The sequence below is a fragment of the Myotis yumanensis genome, unplaced genomic scaffold, assembly GCF_028538775.1.
Source record: "Myotis yumanensis isolate MYYU_CA2020_CCGP unplaced genomic scaffold, mMyoYum1.0.hap1 SCAF_6, whole genome shotgun sequence".
In the NCBI taxonomy this organism is placed as follows: domain Eukaryota; kingdom Metazoa; phylum Chordata; class Mammalia; order Chiroptera; family Vespertilionidae; genus Myotis; species Myotis yumanensis.
This window is the reverse complement of record NW_027223757.1, coordinates 6,460,995-6,487,341: the sequence shown is the minus strand read 5'-3', so window position 1 is coordinate 6,487,341 and position 26,347 is coordinate 6,460,995. Positions and strand designations below refer to the sequence as shown.

At 46.6% G+C, this 26,347-nt stretch overlaps 1 protein-coding gene across 1 annotated transcript in view; it reads left to right on the top strand.

The window, feature by feature from the left end:
- The window catches only part of TIAM2 (TIAM Rac1 associated GEF 2), a 184,314-nt gene that overhangs the window by 128,101 nt on the left and 29,866 nt on the right, over positions 1–26,347 (top strand). Inside the window, 6 exon segments of the mRNA XM_070417418.1 lie at positions 3,660–3,821; positions 5,411–5,515; positions 5,708–5,786; positions 7,447–7,539; positions 8,168–8,431; positions 23,273–23,376. Of these exon segments, the coding sequence (XP_070273519.1) occupies positions 3,660–3,821; positions 5,411–5,515; positions 5,708–5,786; positions 7,447–7,539; positions 8,168–8,431; positions 23,273–23,376 (807 nt within the window).

The window sequence follows — 26,347 nt, the reverse complement described above, 5'->3', positions numbered from 1 at the left end:
AGGGGAAGACACTGAAGCCCGGAGACAGATCACCAGCCCAGACAAGGCTGGGATTTGACCCAGGGTGTCTGTTATATTTTCACTGTCTCCATCTGTCTCCTGCGAGAGCTGGAACCTGGAATGGGCTAATTGGAAGTTAATTCTGCGGGGGAGGGAGAGGGAGAGGGAGACGGAGAGGAGGAGGCAGGCTGGGTTTGCACCAGTCTTGATACACGGAGCCAATCATGCGCCTGGGGGTGCGGGTAAGGATTAAACCAGGAGGAGGGTTTTCCAGATGGCTCCTTTTGAGGCGCTGCTCTTCAGCAGCTCCTGTTCCTTCTAAAGAATGTGGGAGAATGTTTTCTCCGGCTGGTTGAAAATAAAGGGTGTGTATTCCCAGCCTGGATAGCATTGTCCCTTGAGGGAATCAATCTAGTTTTCTGTCCAAATGGGCCTTTTCTTTTTCTAGTTCAAATGAATAAATCAGCTCCACATTCTCGATGCTTCCCTTGCATAAGCAGGTTTTACCTCTGTAATTGCATACACTCTGGGATGTGTGTGTGTTATACACAGAAAAAATTATACGTAAGTTTTCATGGAGGTGTCTCTTGAGCAGGTCTGAGTCCCTCTTGGCCTTGTTGGGCGCCTTCTCTTTTGCCGTCCACGCCACCTTAGGTCGAGGGTGGACTCAGGAGGAGATTCCTCAGAGCTGCTGTGGGCACAGAGCCCTGATTAATTGAGTATAAAATGCGTATTTCTTTTGTCCTCCCTCCCATCTCTGCATCTCCCTGCACACTGTTTTCTTGTCCAGGACTTCTTCCCTGGCAATAATCTGTTAATTTCTCCTCTTGACTTTTTAGGGAAGATTAAGAAGTTGACACTGTAGAAACAGATTTGAATAAGATACGGGAAATGGACAGCTTCTACCTTGCAAGCCTACGTATGACCGAAGTTGTGGGTGTTCCCAAGTCAGCACCCACGTGTTGGGTGTGTCCTGGGTGCAGGACGCACTGTGTTAGGGCGGAAGGAGACCGGAGGCTCTGCTGTTATGTCAGTCATCCTAGCACCTGGGGACGCCTGAGCAGCTGTGGCCAGGGACACAGGCCAGAAGCTCATCGAACTGCGTGGCCTTGGGGGAGGGGATGGGTAGCATTTGAAACGAGGGTGAAGGCTATAACTGGTGTCAGCAATGCAGCTGTGGGACAAGGATCCGGAGGCAAACATGGCTTCATTCCTGGGTGGGGAGTGAATGGCGGGCGTGTGTCCTGCATAACAGAAAGGAACTGGGGCAGGCAGGTGGCATCCTTTCTGTGGGGAGGTGACTGCCGAGCTAATATTTCCGTCTGGTGTCGTGGTGGTGAGCAAACACTGAAGCCAGGTTCTCAGGTTCAGATCCCCACAATCCCACAGTCATAGCTCCTGTGTGCGCTTGGGCAAGGTTCTAGAATTTTCCCAGCCTCATTTTCCTCACCCGTTAAATAGAGGGCTCTGAATCGTGAGTGACTGACAGCAGGTCAACGCTGATTGCATCGGCCCTGTGTGCCGGCCTCTCTGATGGACAGCGGGGGGTGGGGCCAGGAGGGATAGTTGTGGGTTTGCATTTCTCATGTCCTCTCCCACCTGTCTGTCCTCAGTCACATTTTTCCTGTTCTGTCCCCAAAGTGCCAGATGAAACTGCTTTGCGGCAGGAATCGGGACTCTGATCTCCGTAGTGTGGTTTCTAACTCCACAGTGACCCCTGCTGGGGTTTTGGTTGGATTCTGCGTAAGCCTGATCTGCGAGGTTGGCTGCGCCTTTAAGCAGTACCTGCTGGTTGCTGCCTCACCTGGTTGAAACCACAGCTCACTGCTCAGATGACAAGAAGGAGCTGGGAGGTTTTCCCAGAGGAGAGGACGCGGTCCTGTGAGATAGGGACCCTTCAGGAGAGCGTGGTGTCCGTGCTGCTTCTCCCGCCCTTGGCTGCCGGCATCTGCTTCTCTGTCTCTTTTTTCCTTTCGTTTTGCCACGTGCGGTTCATGTTCATCCTGGGCTGTCGTCATCTGTCTGGGAAAATGTACAGAAAGTGGCAGATCCATGGCAGGTCCAGAAATGCCTCTCAGTGATGATCAGCACATTTAAAAAGAACGGCACAGCCCTTGCCAGTTTGGCTCAGTGGATAGAGTGTCGGCCTGTGGACTGAAAAGGTCCCGGGTTCGATTCCGGTCAAGGGTCCGATGCCTGGGTTGTGGGCTCAATCCCCAGTGGGGGGTGTGTAGCTGATCAGTGATTCTCTCTCATCATTGATGTTTCTCTCTCTCTCTCTTTCCCTTCTTCTCTGAAATCAATAAAAATCTTTAAAATAAATAAGTAAATAAAATAAAAACGACGGCACAGAAAGATAGGTCTTCCCTTGCTTGCCTGACCCTGTTTTTTTTTTTTAAATTTCTTTAATATATCTATTTTTGTTTTTAACTCCTACATAGGATCTTTTACTTGTTTTTGTTTTTAAAGCATGGAATTCAAAGTCAAATCATCCATCAATAAGAACTTGAATGTGTGATGAGGATATAGAATTCTGTGTAGTATTGAATCCGTATGTAAGGTTCCTGCTGTATAAGGTGTTTCCACACAGATGGTCTCCTTTGCTCACACATTTGTATTGTTAGTTAATAACCTGATGGAGCTATATGAGTAACACCTGCTTTCATGGAGTAGGACACGGGCTCAGCAAGGGGAGTGTCCTGTCCGGGTCACCGCGTGCTGGTCGGGCGATTGTGGCTGGAGAGTCAGGTCTCTGCTTCACACCAGACCCACGTAACCTGGTCAGAGGAAAGCATTTCTGATTTACTTGCTAAATGTTCGCTAGTTTTCTTTATAAAATGTTGGAAGTGCAGGTTAGCATGAGGTCATTGAATGACTGTGGTGACGAAGTTTAGGAAACTCAGCTTGTTCAGAAAAGGCTGATGTTGGGGATGATTTCTAAAAGGATATGCAGATGTGGAACAGCTGAAGGACAGAAAAAACGTTCCCCAGGATGAAGGGCTGATTTTTAGAAACGAGTAGAAATTAGGGAGAAGAAAAGCGTGCTTGGCTTAAGTGCAGCTCAGGGGTAGGATGCAGGTGGGCATCTGTGGCTGTGGATGAGAGTGTAGCAAAATTCACGAAGATCATAGCTTAGAGCAGTGATGGCGAACCTTCTGAGCTCGGTGTGTCAGCATTTTGAAAAACCCTAACTTAACTCTGGTGCCGTGTCACATATAGAAATTTTTTGATCTTTGCAACCATAGTAAAACAAAGACTTATATTTTTGATATTTATTTTATATATTTAAATGCCATTTAACAAAGAAAAATCAACCAAAAAAATGAGTTCGCGTGTCACCTCTGACACGCGTGTCATAGGTTCGCCATCACTGGCTTAGAGGCAGTTAAGAGGCAGAGCGCGTAGTGGCCAGAACACAGGCCAAGGAGTCAGTTGACTTCCACTCAGCCTCCCTGGGCATCAGTTCCATGTGGGTTAAACGAAGAAGGAAAAACAGCTTGTCTGACAGCCCCAGAGGGTCAAGAGAAGCCAGAGGTGAAAGGAGTGTGGAAAGTTTATGATAAAATAATGCCTTAAATGAAGGGGATATGATTTCAGTAGTTTCCCTCATTTTAAAAAAATCAAGTCAGTCTGCATTTCCTTTTGGAATCTGAAAACAGGTCGATGAACTTCTGCACATGTGCAGCTCAGCAGTGGATGGTGCTCCCCGCGACCATCCATGGGAAGTCCAGACCTACATTCACTTCCAGGACAGTCAAGGCGTTACCATGGTGATCAAGCCAGACCACAGGGTGGAAGACATTTTGACGTTGGCATGCAAGGTAATGGGTTTCGTTGCAGAGATGTAATTCTGAAGAAAAAGAATCATTAATGTCGCATCCCTATGCCTTCTGAGTCTGTGTGGTTTTCAGGCCTCACTTTTTACACCAGGGAAATAATAACTTATTAATGGACGTATTTATTAGCATTCTCCGTGTCCATCTTTGAGAAGTCAGGATTGCTAGGGCAGGACCCCTCATCTTCATGAAGAACCTGAGCAATTCACTGAGATTCTCTAAGTCCGTTTCTGTAGAAAGTACATCTGAAGGCTGTTGTTATTTAAGTTACTTGGAGATGGTGCCCTAATCTTGGAAGTAGTTTGATTTGATCCTAAGTAGTTTTACCAAGTTTCACTGGATTAAACAAGTAACTTCCATTCGCAGTGGTTTCATGCAGACTGTTATGAGATGTTTTATTCATTATTCAAATTGGGCTTTATTTCTGCAAAGGTAGCGTATGATCAGTCACTGAGACAAAAACAGACTCAGCACCATCAGGTTAGATGTTTTTAGACCACCAGGTGGCAGAGGAGAGCTTAAATATTTTTAAGTTTTCAGAGAAAGTACAATCAACTATATGAAAAGGTAAAAAAGGCACGTAGAGCTTGGTAACTCTTTACCATGCACACTTAATAGATGTAGATGATCCTTAATTTCAGTCCTCCCTTGTCACTTTGATTTAAGCCTTAGTATACCAGACATTTACATATGTTACTCATGAATATGAATTTCCTTTTCCTCCATTATGTAAGGTTTTTTTTAGTCAGTCAACAGTGTTGTTTTATAGCAATGATGCTACGTGTATGTGGGTACATATTTTCCTTTTAAAAAAATTTTAGAGTAGGAAATTCCTAATTCTGAAGTCTGTAGAATATGAGATTTTTCACATTTCACAAATTTCTCTGCTTTAGTAGTGGGAAACAACTGAAAGTTAGGTACAACCAATATGTAAAGAGATAGCATGTGCCGAAATAGTACAATGCAGAGCTGGGCAAAAGTAGGTTTATATAGTATAAATATATAACAATTAGCAAATAAGAATAAGCCCTATATTTCATGTACTCACAACTGTAGCCCTACTTTTGCCCACCCTTGTATATTCTATTGTCAGATATTTGGGACTAGAACCTCTTAAAAATAAATCTCTTGACCTAAGCAGTTTGGCTCAGTAGATAGAGCGTCAGCCTGTGGACTCAAGGGTCCAGGGTTCGATTCTGGTCAAGGGCATGTACCTTGGTTGCCGGCACATCCTCAGTGAGGGGTGTGCAGGAGGCAGCAGATCAATGTTTCTCTCTCATCGATGTTTCTAACTATCCCTCTCCCTTCCTCTCTGTAAAAAATCAATAAAATATATATTTTTAAAAATATCTTGCTTTTAGTGGTAAACAGTATCATTTAGAGAAAACTTTGAAAATAATTGTCTGTCTTGCCATTTTTAAATTCAAGCTCTTATATATATATATATATGGTTTAAACTCAGCAACTTCCATATGGCATTTCATTTTTTAGACGTTTCCACTTGGATTTTTAATGAGCAGGGATGAATTTAGAAAGAATATTTACAACCTGAGTAACTGTCCTTTTCCTTACAGATGAGGCAGGTGGAACCCAGCCACTATGGCCTACAGCTTCGAAAACTGGTAGATGAAAACATCGAGTACTGCATTCCTGCCCCCTATGAATACCTGCAAGAACAGGCGAGTGGGAGTCAGCCGTAGGACCAGAAGTCGGAGCCACATCCATGGCCTCCTAATTTAAAAAATCAGTAATTTGGAGGGTGGGGGGGTGGTTCCTGTTTAAATTTGGCGTCTAGTTTGGAAACAATCGAGATCCATTTTCAAGATTCCGTGACATCAGATCCCTGGCTTTGTTGTTTGCACCTTTCGTAGGTTTATGACGAAATAGAAGTCTTTCCGCTGAATGTTTATGACGTGCAGCTCACGAAGACCGGGAGTGTGTCTGACTTCGGTGAGCATAGCGACACCCTTACTATTCTGTCCTAGTTTGCCATGGTACCTTAAGACCTAATTTTTTTCCCTTAAATTTTCATTTTCATAAATTATGATAGTAGTTTCTGAACTTGCTTTATCTTCTTCATTTTTATTTATATTAGCAGGCTAAAAAGATAGGTATTGATACTAGGGTAAGAGGCCAAAGTAATTGAAAGGACTAAATGGGAAAGTTGATGAGAAATTGGAAATGGTGGCGATAGCACTTTAATGAATTTGTGTGCCAGGTGCTGTTCTAGGCTGATCAGCTCAGGATCATGTGACAGCTCTTTTCATCCCAGCGTCTTGCTCCCAGCTCACTTTCACCCGCCCAGAGTGCAGCCCTTCCTGCCCCCTCCTCATCCCTCCCTGGGGGTGTAAATCAGACCTGTCCTTCAAGAACTAACGGAAGGCCTAAGTTTCCTGAAGAAGCCTATTTGATTGCTTTAGCCTCAGTTTAACAACTCAGGGTCAATACTCCCCAAATCACTTTGAAATGTGTAATTCTTACCTTTCTGTTTATCTGTATTTAAGCTGGTTTTGAGCTTTCTATAGACTATGCTCATGTATAAAGTTCATTTCTGTCTTTCGTTCTGTCTTTTATCATAGGAACTCAATAATTAGTTAATCATCAATAGAAAGACTAGTTCTTATTTTGTTAAATGTATTATCAATATACCCATCTTTCTTAAAATGACTCAAGCTGATCAAATTCTACTCACTGTTTATTACGTTAAAATTTCCTTTTTATGATTTGGTCTTTGTTTCTTATCACATTGAGGGCCAGCACTCTATCCATCCAGTATTCTCCTACCTCCTTAAGATGCCTAGCCTGATATACTAGTATATACAGTTATTTCTTAACAAGTATTTTTTCCATTGAACTGAATTTGGCTTGTTTCAATAAGAGTAGTTTTTGTTCTTAACATTAAAAAATTAAAATTGTGGTGAAATACACATAACGTTTGCCATCTTAGTCATTTTTTGGAATGGTTAACAGTGACAGTTCAGTGTCCATTCACATTGTTGTGCAACCATCACCACCATCCATCTGCAGGACTGTGTTCATCTCGCAAAACCGGAACTCTGTACCGATTAAAGAGTAACTCCCCTTCTTCCTCCCCCAGCCCCAGGCAGCCCCCCTCATACTTTCTGTCTCTACACATTTGACCACTTTGGGTACCTCCGACAGCTATTCGTTCCTTTGAGCCTGGCTTATTTTCACAGTATAATGTCCTCCAGGTGTGTCCATGTTATAGCATGTATCAGAATGTCCTTCCTTTTGAAAGTGTGAGTAATGTTCCATGGCATGGACAGACCGCAGTGTATCCATTCATCTGTGGATGGACAGGTGGGTTGCTTTGGCTTTTTGCCTGGTGTCAGTCACGCTTCTGTGAACACGCGTGTATGGATGGCCCCTGTTTTCAATAAGCTTGTATTTGTGTTCAGTAAACCTTTAGATCTGACATGGCCCTCTTTTTCTGATCCTGCCAGCTATTTGTGCTTTCAAAATAGTTGTGACTTAGACCCTCTGCATACTGTGCTTGTAAGAATAGACGCTGGAGAAGACGCTGCTGAGCTGGGGAGTTGATCGGGGAGATGAGCTGAGGCTTGTGTTTCTCATTCGTGTTTGTCCGCAGGGTTTGCCGTGACCGCCCAGGTGGATGAGCACCAGCATCTCAGCCGGATCTTCATCAGCGACGTCCACCCCGACGGCCTGGCGTATGGAGAAGGTCCGTGCGGCACCTTCCAACCCACTCAGACCCGTGCAGTGCAGTCTCGATAGTGCAGGTTCCTTCTTCCAGTTGTGCCAGAAAGTGTTTTTTCCTAGAATTTTAAAGAAAGTACACTTAATAGTTTCCTTGCAAATACATGTGCATATGTGTGTGTACACTTTGGCAGTGTTTATTAAAATACCTTTCATTTTGAAAATGTCATAGAATCAGCTGTTAAACCGTGTATACATTTGTGGGGAACAGACACCCTGTACATACACAGAGAGCACATACATGGGTATCACACAGACGGACAGAGGAAAATGTGAGAGCCAGACAGGCAGGCAGACACAGATAAAACGAGTGTCATTTCCCAGGGCACTTCATAGCAGAGAAATAAGGAGGACAGTTCATTTGAATGGCTCTCAGATCATTTCCCTTTCAAACCACTCTGTCTGATCCCAGCCATGAGAGAGCGGGGATTTGTTATCAGTGGCATCCAAATACATTTTGGCACTTTCTTTGAAGGTAGCAACTGAACAACAGCCCCTGGGAGCACACAGTTAGTTTGCAGCTTTCTTTCATCTTGAAATCTTTCCTCTGAGTAATCTCTCTCTCCATTTCCTCTGTTTCCCCGTCCTCCCAGGGCTGAGGAAGGGCAACGAGATCATGACCTTGAATGGGGAAGCTGTGTCCGACCTTGACCTGAAGCAGATGGAGGCCCTGTTCTCTGAGAAGAGCGTGGGGCTCACGCTGATCGCCCAGCCGCCAGGCACCAAGGGAACCCTGTGCACTTCCTGGTCGGACAGTGACCTCTTCTCCAGGGACCAGAAGGGCCTGCTCCCTCCTCCTAACCAGTCCCAGCTTCTGGAGGAGTTCCTGGACAACTTTAAAAAGAACACGGCCAATGGTGAGCGTTGGCCTCTCCTCCGTCTTAACTGCCGGTATCCACAGCTAAACTTTGTAGGCTGTTCTTTTGCTGCAAACTTAGATTATTTAAGCTGTTCAAAAAGTGTTTTCTCATGGTATTAGGAAAAGAACACAAATGCCAACCAAGTAGATTTGGTCAAAATTCCATGCATATTAGTAATCATAACACTTGTCATGAAAATAGAATATAATTTTGCACAAAGTAGCATTCTTTAAAATTGCAGCATCGTTTACCAGTCACGCGTGACACTTAGCATTGTAATTGCTTTGTGATGGAGGCAGACAAAAGCCAACAGAAATGCCAAGGTTGATTTTTCTATTCAGCTGAATCAAAGGCAAAACCCATTTCGCGGTGATCTATTGGGTTCTTAGAAGAGTCCATGCAGTTCAGTTCTTCACCTCTTTTGTTAAGTACTACTTTCTCAGTAAACTGCCCGCCTGTCATGGAGGCCATGAACGAAAAAGTTTGTTTAGGCCTAAAAGTGACACACTGTTTGCCAGTTTATTTTTCTAAAGGTAAAATTTCCATACGAGGCAGTCGTGGGAAGGTTTGCACTTCTGAGCTTGTCCTCATGCAGGTCTCACACAGCGCAGTCAGCGAATGAGGGGCTCCCGCCGTGCTCCCGGAGCGACCGAGCGTCTTCATCCAGGAGGCACAGGATGTAATTTTTAGACTTGATAACAACGACAGAGGATTTCCCATTGAAATCGCTGCATGGTTACCAAAAATGAATGAAAACCACAAACGAGATGTTGTTAGGCTAGCGTTAGTTATAAAGCAAGTTCATTAGGCCAGTTTTGGAATAAAAAAGTCGGATTGTGAGATTTGGGATTCAATGGGGAATACAGTGCTTTCTGCTCCTCTCAAGGCTTCACTCCAATTTCAATGCCAAGTATGGGCGTATAAAAGCGAGCGCCATAAGACAGAAATTATGCCGGAACTAATTCATTGCTTGGTTCCGTGAGGGCCGTTCTTCAGCTTCCCCGGCTGCGTGATAGGCCCCGTGTCCCCGTAGCACACACGCATGTCCCCTCTCTGGACTCATTATTCTCCAGGGATACATTCCCTGCCTGTTATTTCTCTATGTGTTTTATCATCAAAAAAATTTACTGCCATCATTGCACTTTGGTGCTTGCAGGAATGAGTTTCTATAGAGAGCAGCAAAACCAGTAAACTTACCCTTTTTTCAATAGTAAGGATCAAGTCAGTCCATTAAGCTTGTTGTTTTCCCCCCAAGGCAGCAGAATAAAGCAGATAGGTAGGATGGCATGACTCATCCTCGGGAGCCATCCTGATGTTCTCAACCGTGATGACTTGCCTGAGGAGCGTGTGTCTGTGGGTGCACACGGCTTCGCTGCTCCGAGCGTGAGCGTGGCGGTGCTGGTCCATGCAGCTCTTCCCGAAGGCCCCCATGCAGCTGCGGTGCCGCATCCTCGCGTCCCTCCCTCCCGCCCTGGGTGGTGCTTCCCCGCGGCCTGGGCAGAGCCGCTGACCGCTCCCGGGGTTCCCGGCCAGACTGGTGCTCTGTGGGGTGACTCATCCTCCCCAGAGCGCACGCCGCCCCTCCTGCCCGGCAGAGACTGTCTGGCCCCTCCTGGTCCGTGGCAATGGGCTTGGGCGGAAACCAGGCAGCCACGGCGACTGCTTCCCCAAACCCTCCGCACACACGGGATGGCTTGCTTGCTTTTTGAAGCAGTTGCATAGCTCGTGAAGGAAGTGAAATACCGGCGAGTGAACATCTCGGAGGGAAGTCTGTCCATTTTGAAGGTTAGGGGAAAGGGAAGTCAGGGGGTGGGTAGATGGGAAAATGAAAGATAAACAGAGAAATAAGGGCGAGTCTTTCATTTGTGCCTAATACCGCGATTACATGAGAGGCCTGTTGACACCAAGACGGGGTGTGTGGTGACGAGCAGGCAGTCCCACCTGGGTCGGGTCCTGGCTTGACCTTTCCAGGTTGTGCGACTTTGGGGGCAGCCCTCAAGCAAAGAGGTCTGAGCGTGGATGAGTGCACCCCAGCAGCCTGACCCCTCCTGGGACAGTTCCTCAGGTGGCCCCTGGAATTGAGCCCCATTTGATGTTAACCAGCGCTCACTCGCACTGGTCTGAACCAGAGCATTTTCTGAACATGTCCGTGCCAAGACTGTGAGGATTAAATGAGATGATATGTGTCAAGTTTTCGGTAAAGCATAGCTGTTGCGCTTATGTGTTGCTATTCTCTGAATCAGGAGTTATTTGCCCCAACTTCCAATACTGCCCTCCTGTGTGTGCTCGGGAGGCAACCACTTGACTTATTAGCTCACATCTTGTTCATCAGGACACACTGTCCCATTGGCATGGTGAGGGCACGGAGGAGCAAAGACTTTCCAGCAGTCACCGGCTTTGCTGTGATGCTCCCATGATGTACTGTGAGGAGTGGCTTTGCAGTGATACTCCCATGATGCACTGTGAAGAGTGGCTTTGCAATGATACTCCCATGATGCTCTGTGAAGAGTGGCTTTGCAATGATACTCCCATGATGTTCTGTGAAGAGTGTCTTTGCAATGATACTCCCATGATGCTCTGTGAAGAGTGGCTTTGCAGTGATACTCCCATCATGCTCTGTGAAGAGCAGAACAGACAAGAAATACATAGGGAATTGACGAGAGTTCAATATTAGGTTCCTTTGTTTCCTTGGACATGAATGGCCCTTTGATTCTCGTGGTCCAGGGTTTGAATTTCTGTCTTCGTGATCCACCGTAGAAAGAGAGGAAATGTCCATGGGCTGTCTTTGACTTGAGCGGAAATATCATCTGTAAAGACTTTTTATAGAGAGATTTAATTTTACCACTGGAATTCCCCCAAGAGCCCGGTGTTATTTTTAAGCCAACAAAGCCACCATTGAAGGGATTGGCCGAGCCAGCCCTGTTTATACTGGGTTCCTATTAATGATGTTTTTGTGATTTAAGTAGGAAAATCCCTTCTCTAATATATGCCATCGTTTGAAAAATTCCAGCAGCTTTTAAGAGTTTCATCGGGCATGCAGTTCCTGAACAAAGTCTTTATGTAAGCACTGAACTTGCTGTGGCATTAATGTATTTTCCATCTATCAACAGCTATTAATCCTGCATTGTTAAGGGCGGGGATTTATTTAACAGGAGACAAACTAGAAAAGGCCTCTATGTTCCTTCTGCCATTTAGACACCATCAACTCAGCAGATGCTCACCAGATGAGGAAGGTAATTGCAGCCTGGGGTTCTTTTTTTAATCCCTCACCCCACTTTGAATCACTCCCTTTCCAAATTGAGGTATGAGGAGTGTGGAGTCTCCAGCTACCAGAAGCCACTTAGATGCAAATTTGCTCTTTGGAATGAATTGCTGCTGCGAATGTATGTGTCCATTATACACCTTTGCACCAGGGGAAGAATTATAGAGCCGGCTCTGATGTGGCCAACCCCCTTATTTCCTGTTTATGAGAGCGAGGGCATTTTGCCGCCCATCGCCGGGTGTAGGATGACTAACAACACGGAGCCCAGAGAATGCGCTGCTTGAGCATAAAGCTGCTCTGACTGGGTCTGTCTGGCTGACACCCCAGAGGCCCAGATGTAAAACCATAATTAGAGTTCCTAAAGATGGCTGCTGTATTTAAAAACCTTTTTAAAAATCCGATTGGGAAATACTAGTTTTTACCAGAACACAGAGAACTTGGGCCTCAGAATTCTGAGTTTCTTACAGTTTTCACTCTCATCCATAGACATGAGTATGTGGTCTTCTGTTTGCAGTGGAGGGAATGGCAGTCCTTGGGACCCCAAGTCCCTTAATAAAATTTAGCATTGTTGGGGCATTTGGTTTCCTTTTTCTCATTCTCATTCATTGATTTATTCACTTGATTAATTTACAAAGCGCACAATTACATGTTGTTAAATGTTGCAGGCACATGAAGGTGAAGTAGACACCATTTTCTCGATGTTTATAGTGAGTGGGAACAGTGAAACGCTTGTAAATAATAATTCATGATTTGCAAACAATACTTTCCAATACAAAGAAGAAAAGATCCAGCCTGGAGGTAGCATTCCACTGATTTTCCTGTTGATTTAGAGCAACAGGGGCCAGCAGGGAGCTGTGAGAATCAGAGAGAAGTTTCTGGAAGAGACAAGCCAGAGCCAGAGCATTTGACCTGAGCTGCAGGTGCACAGGGGATAGATCGGGACGTCAGCTGGAAGGAGAGGTCACCTGGCTTGTGTGTGAGGGAAAATGGGAATCAAAATACAGAGGATTGGTGTGGCCGTTTCATGTCCACTGAAGTGTGGCGAGGTGCTCCCAGGAAGAGACTGTGCCCCTGCGTGTCAGCTCTACTACTCCACTATAGCCTCATCCCTTTGGGACTTAAAGCCTTGACGTTTTTCATGACCAGAGTACTTGTAAAATAAATCCTCAGATAAATGTTTTGGGGGAAAGAAGGAATGGCTGCAGGTGCCCTATCAAATCCAAGTGCTCCTCAGCACCGTGAAGCCATATCTGCTAACAGTGTGGTCCTCACAGGTCACCTGCAGGGGTAGCAGGCCCTGGTGGCCTGTGGTAGGGGCAGCTGGTGGCGAGAGACACCCTGTAGCAAAGAAGACACGGAATGTGGGAGCTGAGGGAGAAGCTGATGAATCAACTTTGCCAGCACTGTGAGGAAAAGCTAGTCCTCTATTATCTCTCCTCCATTGAATGCAAATACGTCTTTCAGGTAAGACTTGCCAGAATTTTGCTGAAGAACAACACTGTATGCAATTTCTATTGGATATGCCACTTTTAATAGCCATTCGAGAATGTAGGACAAGCATGTCAAACTTGCGGCCTGTGGGCCACATGCCTCGTTTATTTGGCCCGTGTTAGCCTTTGAGTTTGACATGTCTGATGTAGGACGACTAGGTCAAATATAGTCTGCTGTGCGTGCAGAGTGAGCGGGGTCCCGGCCAAGTGGCTGTTCTATGGAGCTGTGACAGCTGTTGGAAAAAGGAAACTTTATAGCCTGTTACCTCAAAGGAAAAAAAGATAGGACTATTTCTGTGGATTCTACGAGTATTTTAATTACCCTTTCAGGTTGTTTTATTCTTTTTTTATTTAATATATTTTATTGATTTTTTTGCAGAGAGGAAGGGAGAGGGATAGAGAGTTAGAAACATCGATGAGAGAGAAACATCGATCAGCTGCCTCCTGCACACTCCCCACTGGGGATGTGCCTGCAACCAAGGTACATGCCCTTGAACGGAATCGAACCCGGGACCCTTGAGTCCGCAGGCTGACGCTCTATCTACTGAGCCAAACCGGTTAGGGCATGTTTTATTCTTTTTTAATATTATACCAGAACTCAACAAGTGTTCATCCCTTCACAGTTAGCTGCAATGTGGAATCCGAACCATGATTGGTGGACTTTTCTTGGTTCTGTTGAAATCCATTGGCCTACCTTGCACTTTGAATGGATCCTTTTCTCACGTGTGACTTTGCAACCTGCCAGGGGCAATGATGATTTGGCGTGGAGGGACCACTAGGTCACGCAGAGTAGAGATGGGCAGGTTGCCGCTGTGGGAGGGGCACCAGTGGTTGCCAGTGAGGATGAGGCAGCGAAGGAGGTGAGGATGGGCCATGTGGACACCTGGAAGCAAAGCTTTCCAGGCAGAGGGCCCTGTGACAAGTGCCCTGAGACAGAGACGTAAGTGGCAAGTTTAAGGCTCAGCAAATGGCCCAGGTGCCTGGAGAGGAGACCCGAGAGCACCGGTGAGGGACGAGTAGGGAGGGCTTTTAGAGGTGAAAAGTCTGGCGTTTCCTCTGAGGACAAGCAGGACCCTCCCGTGCATTGAGCCGAGCAGTGGCAGGAGCTGACCAGTGTTTTGAAAGCATCGCCGTTGAGAAGAGACTGCAGGAGGCCAGGGGTGGGAAGGCGTTTGCAGCGAGGATCCGGGCGAGAGGCGATGCTGGCTTTGCTCTCAGTGGAGGTAGCGCTTCAGGACTTGCTCGGAGGTCAGCATGGGTGTGAGGAGACAGGAGGCAAGGACGGCTCCCTGGTTTGGCTGAGCAACCGGAGGATGGAGTTGCCTTCTACAAGGGGAGGCTGTCCGGGGGCAGCTCTGCGGGGGACCCGGAGTTCGTTCTGGAACACCGTGTTAAGCTCCTATCTGTATAATGAGTATTCCACCTGCTTCCAAAATGGTTTTAAAAAGGCTTATGCAAAAATCCATCAAAATTAACAACGTAAAGGGAAAGAGAGGGGATCTGAATGACAAATCGCCTGTTCTAAAGATTTCCACTAAGTGTAAGGCCAAAACATGTTTGTTTATAGGAGAAATCAATCATGTTTAAAACACTAGTACAGCAAATCAATTGCTCTCATCTCAGACCTTTCAGTTATGATTTGTAGCATCTTATACATTTATTTCTGATCCTACAGGGCTCAGCTCTGATTAGCCATTTATAAAGTGTCCATTCCCACATAAAGCCTTTGATCTGTTATCCCTTTTTTGCTTTTGGGCCATTAAGGTCTTTCACATGTTATGGGAGAAGATGACAAAGTTCAAATGACCCAATTTTGTTACTTGTCAGTAGCTCTGGGCAAACGTACTAGTATTTGGAAAGAGACATTGGAAATTGTTAGTGAAATTATTTTGTGTCTTCCTCAAGGAGCCCTGACGGCTGCCCCAGGAGGGCGGGTGACACTGGACCACATGGCACAGTTTACAGAATGCCCTTCCTTCTAAAGTCTCCCAGCGGGCTCCCTCCGGAACCTGAAATTCCCAGGGAAGCACTGGGAAGCGTCTAAACAGAAAGACATGCTATTCTCAACTTCTCTACACTCGGAGGTTGGACCCGATTTCCAATTCTGGCTATTGTGGATCTAATTCCGACTCATGTTTAGTTGACAAATTGGCACATCACGCTTCTGAGAAGTTTGGGCATCTTTGCATGGTAGTATTGGCAAAATTACGGTTATTTTATTAAAAAGACTGAGGAAGAAAAGGGGGCTGGCGATGTTGATAAGAGGCCTAGGTTTCATAAGCTTAATACCTATGACCTGTAAATGCCTGGGGTCAGGTGAGCCCCAGCCAGCTCCGTGTGGATGGTCTCTGATCTTCAACAGGTCAACATGTGTTCACTGCGGAGGAGGAGGAGACAATTAAGAGGTGTCAGGTGTGTTTAAAAGATGAGGTACAAGTAGAAATTTTATAATTTGCTTAGATCTCTGGGAATAGAAGTCTTCACGGAACCTATAAACTCAATTTCCGTACCTCTCCGTTAGGACTGCATTCCAGAAGTAGGGCTGCCTGCATGTCACCTTGGGGTGATCATGAGTTCTTCCTCTTTCGAACTCAAAACCTTTTGTTTGTGTACCGGATACGGAAGTTAAGACTCAGTGCCTGGGAGTATCACTCTGTGTGTTTGTCATAATTGATCTACTAGGTTGAAAATCCCTTGAAAAGCAGGGACTTGAGGAATACAAAGGTGCATAAGACACAGCAGCTGACACAGCTCTTGGCGAATTGCAGGCAAGTCACTCAAATACCAACTGAATGGAGGGAAGGTTGTTAGGCGTCTCTTAACTGGATGTTAAGGTGATGTTCCTGAGAGGGGACTGGCGGGGAAGGGGGTTAAAAGAATCCTTGGAGATTCCCAGATCCCTTCTTTATAACTCTGGCTGCAAGGGAATTGTGCTGGGACTTGCACGCCTGTGGGGACGCTGGGTGGCCCCTGACACTGCTGGGCTGAAACCATAGACCCAGCCCCGGCGTCTGGCTGCGTCCTGGGAGAACACGGAGCCCAGTTCACGTCCCTCATCCGTGCTGCTCTGCAGCCTTCATGGCTGATCAGTGGCCATGGCGCGGGGTATTGTGGCCGGCAAACCCAAACGACAACTAAAAAAGAGCAGTAATTTCTGCATCACCAGCGTCGGGCAGTGCTGATGTGCGATGGGTGTTGAGTTCTGTTTGCTGCGTTGTGACGTAATGAACGTCTGTGGATCTGGAGGAAGGCGACCTGGGTTCCTAGCCTCATGCTTGACCTTGAACAAGTTCCTCGAACTTCTGTTTCCTTAACTCTTAAAATGAAGGATTGGGCAAGGCAGTTAAGCATTTTTCCTTTCTCTCAAGTTTAGTTATTTAATATGATTAAAGCAACAATTTAATGGCTGTAGGGATGTGTATTTCTTACAATAGTCTGTGAAGGGAAAACAGCAGTGGAGGGAGCTTTCCGTTTTGTGACAAATCTCCTGGCCCCTTTAAATAGAACCAGGTCTTGACTGCCCTGCAGAGAGTTAGTTAAGGCTTCGTAATAATAGCAGGCTGTGTCAAACCTAAAGATCACAGCGAGCCTTAAAACCACGAATTACCCCCTACACCACCCTGGCGGGGCGGAGGTGTTATTATCATTTGACTTTCACAGCTGGGTAAACCAAGGCATGTGGGCAAGGTCATGGTGACTTTCACAGCTGGATAAGCCAAGGCACATGAAGTTGCTCATCACTTGGACAAGGTCGTGGTGACTGTAGAGAGGGCGAGAACTGTTGTCTTCTTGTTTTTCCCTCCGGGTAGGGAAACATGTCTGGATTTTAACCACTTTTTTTTTTTTTCTTTTAAAAGTTCAGTATTAACACACTGAGAGTAAAATCCAATGATGATGTTCTCTGCAGTGAAACAGATTCAGGCGTAACTAGATCGGTGAAGGCCCAGTCTTATCCGGGTTCCCATCGGGGGGCTGGAGCGCTAGCAGAAATCGCGGCCTCGTGATCATGTGGGGGTTTTCTCCGTTCAGGGAAAGGTCAGGAGTTTAGTAGTAGTTTTACTATCTTTGTTCGAGTGCCTTTTTAATATCATTCACACAGACTTTCATTAACCTTGAGGTAACGTGACCATATATTGTCACTTGGTCCTTTGGAATCCACTGGTGGTGGAGTTTCACTGTAACTTTCATTTCTCTCCTGTAAAATCTACACTAACATTCTTATCTTTAAAAAAACACCTGAGGCCCTAACCAGTTTGGCTCAGTGGATAGAGCGTCGGCCTGTGGACTGAAGGGTCCCGGGTTCAATTCCGGTCAAGGGCATGTACCTTGGTTGCGGGCACATTCCCAGTGGGGGGCGTGCAGGAGGCAGCTGATCAATATTTCTCTTTCATCGATGTTTCTAACTCTCTATCCCTCTCCCTTCCTCTCTGTAAAAAATCAATAAAATATATATATATAAAAAAAACACCTGAGGATAATTCACATGCCATTACATTCATTAAAGTGTATAATTCAATGGGTTTTAGTATATTCACAAAGGTGCGAAACCATCACCGCTCTCTAATTCCAGAACATTTCATCACCTCAAAAAGAAACTCGGTACTCATCAGCGGTCACCCCGAATCCCCCCAGCCCCCGGGGCTCTGACAACCACTACTCTCCTGTCTGTTCCTGTGGATCCGCCTAATCTGGATATTTCATATGTGGATATGGAACCACACCATATAGTCTTTTGTGTCTGGCTTCTTTTTTTCTTTTAAGTATATATATTATATATCTAATATATATATTATTGATTTCAGAGAGGAAGGGAGAGTGGAGGGAGAGAGAAACATCCATGATGAGAGAATCATTGATCGGCTGCCTACTGGGGATCCAGTTTGCAACCCAGGCATGTGCCCTGACCCGGAACCGAACCAGTGACCTTCTGGTTCGTGGGTTGACACTCAGCCACTGAGCTCCACCGGCCGGGATGGCTTCTTTCATTTAGCTTAATGTTTTCTGGGTTCATCAGTGTGGTAGCATGAGCCAGTACCTCATTCCTCCTCATGGCTGAATATTCTATTTGACCTTTTAAAATCCCACAGGACGATGGCACTTCCTGAAAGGGGGTGTCACCCAAGTTTTCTTTCTCCTACAGCATAGACATCTTGTGTACTTTTTTTTAGGGTTTTTTCTAGGCTTGAATAGAACTCCAACTCCAAGAAGTTTGTAAGGGTGTGGAACTTAAACTTGACTTATTAACGTTCTCTACGTGTCTGAAATACAGTGGTGTCTGTCACGTGCCCCTGGTTAAGTGTGGCGTCTGGGTGGTCCTCCCAGCTGTGGCGGGAATCAGCTCTGGCAGAATCGAAACTCTGGCTGTAGATCCCTTTTACCATTGACCTTGTAGGTTTCATCAGAGACCCCGATGACGCCCTCTTTCTGTGGGCTAAGCGCGTGCCTCTGTCACAGGCATAGCCCGGCCAGACAAGGAGAATCGGGGCTCAGCCATCTCCCTGCTCCCCGCTTCTGAGAAGGCCGCTTCCTCCCCAAGGTGGTAGTTACCATGGAGGCGGCCTGCAGCATGTTCCGACCCTGAAATTGCCTGCCATGTTCCTGGGCCTCTGCGTATCCTTGCAGACTCTGAGGGTGTTTAGCGCAAGATAATTGAATCAAATCGTGGCAGCCTGCTATTAAGAAACATTTACTATGGTATTTACTTCTCTCTATTTATCATCAGAGATATTGCCTTGTCAAGAACATTACCGATTGGCTGTGACCGCAGGTTCAGTGGACATGGGAGGTTTATGAAATTTACATTTTCCTGGCATGGTATTTATGCTATGATGGAATTTAGTTCTCTGCAAGCTTTGACAATGACATTCAAGCTGCCGCCTTGAATTTCTTTGACACAAGAGTAATGTAACAATAAAGAAATGTTGATCCCAGTTATCTTCAGAAATGTAGGTTAACGTTTATGTCAGTAGCACCTAATAATTAGGGTGGTCTCTTTGTGAATGGTATAGTTTTGGAATTGACTAGCTTTCGCATGTAGTCAACTCAGTTTTTTTTTTTCCTCTTGCCGAATAGTCCATCTGTTTCTATTATTTTCTTTAATTGGTTGTATTTTCATTTTGTCTCGCTGACTGGTGAAGAGTAATATTTGCCTGGATGACAAAGCACAGCAAGTGTGATTAATGAAAGACCTCACAGACCACTGCGTTTTTTTAAGTAAAAGCATGAGAAAAATTCAGGGCAATCTGAGTTAATTAAAACTAATCATTGTTATACAAAGTTTGCAAATTTTAATTTAAAAGTCGGGCCATTTTAAGCTCTTCTGTGCAAATGAACTCATTGCTCAATGTGCTCTTGGGGCCATGATAAACTGCCCTGTGAGGATTGTATAATAGTGGGCGAAGCTTGGAGAACGGAAAAAATCATCATTTTGCACCTACAAAATGCTGAATCCTTACACTGGCGACTTCGATTTACCAAAATCACAATTGTTGAAATTATTCGTCATTCATTTTTCTTTTTGTGTTGCTATTATTGCTTTTAGTGAAGGTGTGCATGGAGGTGGATTATATTAAGATGAATTGTACTTCAGGACAATAAAGCATTTATTATCAAAGAGGGGGCTTTGGATCCCACTGGGAATTAGTGTGCTGCGTGCATGCTCTGAAGCACGAACAGCATCGCTTAAACATCATCTCCATCCTCACTGCCCTCTTTTTACTTCAAAGGAATCCTCAGTCCCAAGCTGACGCAGAGTTTCCCTGACGCTCTGACCACCATCATTCATTCCCCACAGAGTCTTATTGGACCGCAGAGGGGAAAACAGATGTTCTTTCGGCTTCTTGTTTTGGGTCTTCTTGAGATTTTAGCTCAGTTCCTCTTATCGTTGCTGTCTGTGCGTCCGCAGGAGCCATTCTGGGACATTAGTAGGGGTTCCCAACCTTCTTTTCTGGGACCAGCTGCCGGTGCTCCACAGGTTGGCTCCCTCCTTGCCACCAAGCCGCCTGGTGTCTCCCAGCAGCCATTTGGGTGGCGTCTGGGGCCTGGGAAGAGCTTGCTTCTCCCTGGCTACCTGGTGTGTAGGAGGAGGCAGCCAAAGAGACTGGGATCGAAGGGTGGCATCAGCAGGAGGAAGCAAACATTGGCGCTGCCTGCGGAGGGGAGTGAGAGCCCAGGAGTGAGCAGCAGGCAGGAGGCCAGCAGGCACCACCACGTGCTCAAGCCCTCTCCCAGGCCCTCCGTCCAGTGCCACCCTGTCCCAAAGACTCCCCCCTCGTGCACATCCCAGTGGCCCCTCCAGCTGGTGCTCCCGTGCCCATGCCATGGGGTGTGGTGGGAGGGGGGAGGGGCAGAGCCCCCACTCCCGTGTGCTCACGGGGTGAGGCTGGCTTTGGAAGAGATGGAGATGTAAACTTTGAATTCACATTATGCGCGGCGTGGGCGAGGCAACCTTAGCTGCAGCATTTCCCGGTGTTTCTATTTTTAAGTTGAAACCCAGGATGTTACTTGAACACAGGTTTTGCCCTTCAATTGTAAAGGAACTGGGGTTGCAGGCTGCCTGGCCGCGAGGGACACGAGTGGGCGGGCGCTGTAGTGGCAAAGAGCAGGAAGGCGCTGCATTGTGAGGCGTCTCATACCCGAAGCCTCCTGTTTCCCGGGGCGCTGCAGGGTGAGTAGGAGTGCGGGAGACAGCCACCTTCCCGGGCAGCCGCCTGGCGTGTTGTCACTCTCCAAAATGTGGTTTTTGGTTAAAGGAGAAAGATGTCAGCACCTGGTTTCACCTGGTGGGGGGTCGGGGTGGGGTGCTCAGTACCCTCTGCGGAGGGAATAAGTGATTGAACGAGTTGGTCCAAATGGAGGCGCCGAGCTGCTGAGCAGAAGCTCTTGCTGGACCCCAAATCATTCACTTCCCCAGGAATAAGATGAGAGAGACAAAAGGGCGTATTTTCTGGATAGAAATAGATGCCTTGACGTGATTTTACAGTTTTTTCATTATTTACAATCAGGCTGGCTCACGCCTCCCTGGGTGTCTGTGGTGGAGCGTGACCTTGGGGCGGGTGGGAAGCACGTGCTTATTGTGACCTGCGGGTCAAGCACCCTAACCCATGTCCCGGGGAACCCGCGCTCCAGAGGCTCCCCCAGGGGAAGCCGGTGTTTGGCTGGGAGGGAGGCTATTTCCCCGCCGGCCCAGCTGGCGCCTGGGCTGTGGGGGGAGTGGAGTGGAGGCTGCACACAGGACAGGAGGTCGTGCCTGTCTAAAGCAGCTTGCCACATGAGCATCAACGGTTACCGGCTCCCCCATTTCTTAAAGACACTTGCTGTTCTCCCAGAACTTACTGTGTTCTCATTTCTCCCCCGGAAAGAGTGCTGAGGACACACTCCTCCTCAGGGGTAGAAGTCCCGGTGAACTCGGAGGCTCCGGGAACGGATCCACAGCCCCGGGCACCTCAGGCTCAGCTTCTCCTGAGCTTGGCCTCGGTGCATTGCTGGCGGGTTGGAAAAGGAGTCAGTCACCACGGAGACCGGTTATGCCCAGATGCCCTCAGCCTCCGTGGCAGTGGGTGGTGGAACCACCTAGCGCTGCCGCCTCCTCTCGGGTCCCAGAGCCTCCAGCCTCACGGGGAGGTGGTTCCCACGATGCATCCTGTCAAGCTGAGCCTCAGAGAGGCCCACGGGGGAGCCCCAGTGCTTCCCAGTGAAGCCCTTCTTCCTGGGTGGGCCGGGTTTTGACAGGAAGGGCATCAGATGTCTATTACCTGGTAAACATCCTGCCTTTGTCAGAGGTAAAAAGGGGTTTTCAGCACTTAGGTTCCAAAGACTCAGAATTCACAGGGCACCTGCTTTCTACATCACCATGTTATTTCCCCAGCATCATCTAGTTTGTGCAGGCTCCCAGCTCCTTATGCCCGAGGCATCAGTGAGACCTTCAGGTCTCTGTAGTCTTTGTATGGCCACCTCTATGATGTATGGCAGGTGCTGTAGAAATCCCCACAAGTCAGTGCACCCATGTGCGGCCTGCTTCCTGTACCTGGTATTGGAAATGCTGGAGCTTTTTGCTTACAAGGCGCAGGTAGCAGCAGTGCAGATTCAATTCTGCCACTTGGTCATGTGCTCTGCGTGTGTGGACCATCTCTCTATCCCTGAGTTCCATCAACCTCCTTGGGCTCCCACAGCTTCTAAAGTTCTCCCACAGGCCATTGTCCCTGCCCTCACCGGGCTGAAGAGTTTGCCAATGTCTGTCCCTGGCTTTTCAGCCTCGATCAACTCAGACAGGCATGAGATTGATCACTTCCTGTTGTGGCTGACTGGGATCCAAAACCACCTGGCGTCACCTACTTGAGGGGACAGTCTCCCAAGTACAAGAGTTAGAATGGAAATCTGTGTTATATTTTGATAGAGGCATGCCTTTCCGTCTTTCTTGAATGTGTCATTTTGAGAACCACTGGGAAGAACTGTTGAGGTGGCATGTATGTAACGGTAGAGTTGTAGGTTGGAAAACCACATGCTCTCTACTTAACCTTTTATACTATGTCTTAATCCTTCCCCTGGAAGTTAACAAAGTTGCCTCTTCCTCTTGGAACTTTCAACTTAGGATGAAATTGTGTTGATGCCAGAAAAAGAAGAATTATACTTGCAAATGAGCAAGTTGTGGGTTGTAATAAGAATCTATGATATTGCATCCTTGGTGTTCCAAAACATCCCTGGTGATTTGCCCTCAGCCAAAAATAGGCAAGTGCCAACAGTGGTCACTGCTTTTGATTTTTGGTCCAAATAAATTACGCAGGATCAGAGTTCAGTGAAGCACAGTTTGCACACAAATGATGAGAGCGACAAGGTGTTTAAGCCATAGTTTGGGTTGGTCATTGATCTCCTTTGACCAAAACAGACAAATGTTGCTTCTTCAGTTAGCGCTGTTTCAGACCAGCTATGTGTGAATTGTAACTTCAGTGTCATAAGGAGCGCTGTAGTCTGCCTTCTAGGTTGTCAGTTATTTTTCTTTCCTTCGTTCTCTATCTGAGCCTTTAGGCCAGTCATGGCTACTCCGTGCGGGTGGCCAAACTCACAGATGTGTTGGTCACTTTCCGACAGATTTCAGCAATGTCCCGGACATCACCACCGGCCTGAAGAGGAGTCAGACGGATGGCACACTGGACCAGGCTTCCCACAGGGAGAAGATGGAACAGACGTTCAGGGTAAGACGCTGTCCCAAATCTCACACAAGGACCCCGAGGTGGGAAAAGAAGATGGAGTTACCCCACCCTTAGGTCCAGCAGTTGTTACAAACATTATCCTTAAAGAAAATAGTTCCCATATTTATTTGAAATGAAGTACTGACGGGAAGCATTGCCTGCAGCCAGACCTACCTTCAAGCTTCTGGGAGGGTCCCACAGAGCCCCAACATGGCCATCGCCACATGAGGGCAGTTTTGACAGGAAACATAAGCTTGGGTGTTCTGAAAGTCATGTTAAATTACTATTCTTTTCTTTCCTACCTTTTTTTTGGCGGGGGGTAGAGGGGTGGCAAAGATCAATTATATATTTTGAATGTTGTCATTTTGTTGTGGTAAAATATGTGACGTACAATGAACCGCGTCCAGCATGGTCAGCGGTGAACCTGAGAGTGGGCGGTAAAGGATTAAATAAAACAGACAAGAGAATATAGCTGGGGCCAGGTGGGACACTGTTCTCGGATGGAGAGACAGGGACACAGCCTGCAAGCTGAGTCTTTATTTTATAGTCAGATCCCACGAGGCAAAGCAAGGGCGTGGTCAAGATGTTTACAATGTTCTCGAGAGTTTCAAATCTACGTAATTACATGCACCTGAGAACTCTATCAAGCTTTGTTTTGATAGCACTTGCTGCACCTCCCACAGCCTACATCACTCAGCCACCTGGGACCACAGGCTCGGACCATAAGGTCAAGCTTACAACCATAGACTTTGGCTATAATTGTGCTGGGAGGGCTCTGCCCTCCAAGCTGGGACCTGCACGTGGCTTTGCCATTGGAGGACCATGCCCTCTCATTAGTCTGAGGCTTGAACCAGTCCAAACGCTGTAGCCTCTCTCCACAGTAAAATTTGCCATCTTAACAATTTGTAAAGTGTTCACTACAGCGGTGTTAGTAAATTCACAATATTGTGCAAGTGTTACCATTTCCATAACTTGTTCATCATGACAAACAAACTTTTTTACCCATTAGACAATGCTTCTGCATTCAACCCAGCCCCCCAGCCCCTGGGAACCTCTGTATCCTTTCTGTCCCATTTGCCGATTCTAGGTGCCTCGTTTTTGAGTAATCATACGATATTTGTCCTTTTGTTTCGGGCTTATTTCCCTTAGCATAATGCTTTCAAGGTTCATCCATGTTGTAGTGTCAGAACTTCCCTCCTTTTTATGGCTGAACAATATTCCACTGTATGACTATACCGCATTTGTTTATCCATTCACCTGTTGGTGGACATCCGGGTTGTTTCCACCATTTGGCTATTGTGAGTAATGCTTTGATCAACATTGGCATACAAGTATCTGTTTGAATTTGTGTACTCAGTTCTTCTGGGTATGCTTCTAGGAGTGGAATTGCAGGTCATATGGTAATTCCATCTCCAGCCTTTTCAGGATTAGCCCCACAGTTTCCCCCAGTGCCACACCACTTTCCATTCCCACCAGCAAAGTCCCAGCATCCAGGATCTCTGCACCCACACTTGTTATAGTCCACGCTTTTCCTACATTTTTAACTGTTCTTAGCTGTCCTTTCAGAAATGGTCTGATTGACACGGTCACTTTTAATGCACAGTCTAGTTTTAACTGAATTTGAAATTATACCTGCATTACATTCCTTGCTTTTGTCTTAAATGCAAAATAAGAATGGCGGGAATAGAAGCAATGGCCGCTATTTAAATAAAACTTCTAGTAGGACCACAACCCAGCTGGGTTTAGACTAGCACTACCAGGAGCCCGCCCCTGGGTGAGTGGCCATGTGGCACACTCTGGTGACTGGTGACAGTCACTGTAAGAAGGCGGGCAGCCTCTCCTCTGACCAACCAGTCCCTTTCTCTTCACCTGTACGCATCCCCCATTTCCCTGTCCACCTCCAAACCCCCTTCTCTTCCAAATTCCTCATACAAAGCAAATACCAGCCACTTTCCCTGGTCTGGTCATGCCCCCAGGACGCAGTCTCTCTTGCTAAGCTGAAATCATCAGCATTTTTAGTCTTACTACTCTGTTCTATCTCTGGTGAGTTATTTACTTTCTTTTCTGTTTTGAGATAATAGACACTAGAGCATCAAACAGATGTGTTTTGATTGCTTTGTCTTAAATATTTTATAAAAAGCAAATACTACTGAAACACTCAGAAGCTGGTCTGTCTCTTTAAGGCAGCGGTTCTCAACCTGTGGGTCGAGACCCCTTTGGCGGTCGAACGACCCTTTCATAGGGGTCGCCTAAGACCATCCTGCATACCAGATATTTACATTACGATTTATAACAGTAGCAACATTACAGTTATGAAGTAGCAACGAAAATAATTTTATGGTTGGGTCACAACAAGAGGAACTGTATCTAAAGGGCCAGAAGGTTGAGAACCGCTGCTTTAAGGTCAGTGTGCCTGTGGGCCCGCCCAATGGGGCAGCCCGGGGAAATCACATAACACTGTAGGGACAATGACCTCCTCTCTGTTTTAATCGGTGCAAGTTATACATTAAAATTCTTAAGAAAAATATTAAATTCTCTCCAGATTTTATTTAAAGATTCAATAAAATAAACATGCAAATTACCATGGTAAGGCCGTTTCCAGTTCTTCATGCTCTTGGTTCCTTAGGAAAAAAGAGTGAGTGGTCACCCTAAGTAGCAAGTATGATGGATAATAGGAAAAAGACCATTTTGAATGGAATTGAATTCTCTGATATTATTATTATTAGCATGCTATAATGTCAGGTTATATCTGAAAGCAGTCCTTTTCTGTTTCCCAAATGGTGATTTGGGAGTTTTATCCTGCGTGCCGGTGTGTGCCGGGCGTGGGTGTTTCTGGGTCGCCCCGGCGCTGCCTCGTGATGGTCTCAGGATGCCCACAGGAGGTGGTCACCCCGCAGGAAGACCTGCTTCTGTGTCCCCGGCTTCCCGCTCTGGCCCTTCAGACCTACTCAGGGGGCATGACCTTCTTTTCAGA